Source organism: Priapulus caudatus, unplaced genomic scaffold (assembly GCF_000485595.1).
Source record: "Priapulus caudatus unplaced genomic scaffold, Priapulus_caudatus-5.0.1 Scaffold518, whole genome shotgun sequence".
In the NCBI taxonomy this organism is placed as follows: domain Eukaryota; kingdom Metazoa; phylum Priapulida; class Priapulimorpha; order Priapulimorphida; family Priapulidae; genus Priapulus; species Priapulus caudatus.
The window spans coordinates 89,316-91,256 of NW_014577579.1; the positions used below are offsets into that span (position 1 = coordinate 89,316).

A 1,941-nucleotide genomic window follows, 5' to 3' on the forward strand; every position below is an offset into this window, starting at 1 on the left:
AATTTAATTTAGTCTCAGTGATTCCTATGATATCGGGTGCCACCGGCATTTGGTTTAGTAAATCCTCTAATTTGGTTAGATTTTTTGTCAGACTCCTGGTGTTACAGTGCAATATTAAAAGATCTCTATTCTCATAAGTGTTTAGTAGCTTTTGCAATAGATCATGTTTGTAGTATTTGCTGGAAGGCTGAATTACATATTTGTCTGGGTCAGAGTCGTCGTTTTTGTCCAAATGAGCTAGGGAGTCAGTTAAACAGTGATTAGACGATAAATTTGTAAAATCATAGCCAGCCACATTAGAATAAATATCGATAACATCATCGTCATCAATTGACTGGAATGGAAGCGTGGAGTCTAGACAACTTTTGCAGAAAAATGTAGAGTCAGAGATTGAGAGAGTTAGGAACTGATTATTAGTTAGTTGTGTACACTTTAGATGGCACCAATCATCACAAATATCACACTGTATGGCTCTTTGGTTACTCTTACATGCTTTTGTGCAGCAAGAGCAAGCGTATTTAACCATTAGGTGGGTATTAATTTTTTGTCAGATCTGCGATTGGGTTATCTACAGGGACCTCAAATCGTCAACCGCGTTGATGACCAGTCTTTCGCTGCTCTCCGATTTTTTAATGAAAATTTTTCCAAAATGTGTCCAGATGAAACGGTATCCGTTTTCCTTTTTGAACTTTAGCACCTCATGAAAGATTTTTCTGCGTTCCCTGGTGAGACTCTCGTTTATAAAAATTTTAGAGTGAGCCGAATACCCTAGATCTGCAGCAGTGCCGGCCAGTTTTCTTTTAGCATAAAATGCAGTACGCATGTCCCTGCGAGTAAATTTAACTATTATTGTAGGGGCTGCACCAGATCGCGGTTTTGGTAGCCGGTGGGCGGTGCTAATATCACCGTCAGTCATTTGCAGGCCCATGTTAGTAGCAATTTTCTTAACTATAGTCGATGGATTTTCCTGGTCACTCCAGGGAATGTTCGTGATTTCCACACAGTCCCTTCTCCCATACTGCTCGAGGTTATCTAGTGATTTCTCTAGGTTAATAATTCTCTCCTCCTGCGCAATGTTGCTTGCTTCTAGGACCGAGTTCCTGTCTTCTAGGGCCTTAGTTTTCTTGTTGTTTCGATCCAGTTCCTCTACTAGCTCCTCATATTTTGCGGCCAGAAACTCTTGGCTCGACTTAATCTCCTGTAATTCTTTTTTAATGTCCTTCAGCTGATTGCCAACAAATTTCTTTATCTCGTCAGTTTGCTGAGAAAGTGCCGCTTTCATGTCAGCCATAGTCACTAGATTTGAAGACTAGCTATTCTGAGTATCTCTATCAAGGGTTCAAGGGTTCAAAAATCAAGGTTTACCTGTCCACGGTTCCAGATGTAATAGTAGGAACAGATAAATTCAGCACTTGATTTATAAAATTAACTTATTAAGCGAAAAATATACAATTTAAGCGCTCAATACAAAAACAAGTCATTCACGGCAGCCATCTTGAAACAAGCGATATATTTTGTGATGAATATGCATTTAATATGGTTAGGGGGTATCTCAGCATAGATTTCTGTAATAAATTCTTATCAGTAAACCTGTGGTTATAATTAGAAGAACCAGGCACGCCGAAAGCAGTTTTGGATTGGGGGGGGCAAAGACCTAAGGGGGCTCATTTTTTTATCGTGTGTGCGTGAGCGCGTGTGCGTGAGCGCGTGTGCGCGACGTGTGTGCGTGAGCGCATGTGTGCGACGTGGTTGCGTGAGCGCGTGGGTGCGTGAGCGCATGTGTGTGACGTGTGTGCGTGAGCGCATGTGTGTGACGTGTGTGCGTGAGCGCATGTGTGTGACGTGTGTGCGTGAGCGCGTATGTGCGACGTGTGTGCGTGAGCGCATGTGTGTGACGTGTGTGCGTGAGCGCGTGTGTGCGTGAACGCGTGTGTGCGTGAG

General features: G+C 42.8%; 2 protein-coding genes across 2 annotated transcripts in view; both read right to left on the reverse strand.

Moving 5' to 3' along the window:
• Window positions 1-1,941, reverse strand: part of LOC106811236 (aminoacyl tRNA synthase complex-interacting multifunctional protein 2-like) — a 22,770-nt gene that overhangs the window by 8,343 nt on the left and 12,486 nt on the right. The gene's annotated exons all lie outside the window — the stretch shown is intronic.
• LOC106811234 lies at window positions 569-1,291 on the reverse strand. The gene has a single exon (XM_014814787.1). The coding sequence runs from the start codon at window positions 1,289-1,291 to the stop codon at window positions 569-571; it is 723 nt and encodes a 240-aa protein (XP_014670273.1).

What these genes read in the sequence shown, in the direction of transcription:
- LOC106811234 (XM_014814787.1), bottom strand. Translation starts at nt 1,291, where the DNA reads ATGGCTGACATGAAAGCGGCACTTTCTCAGCAAACTGACGAGATAAAG.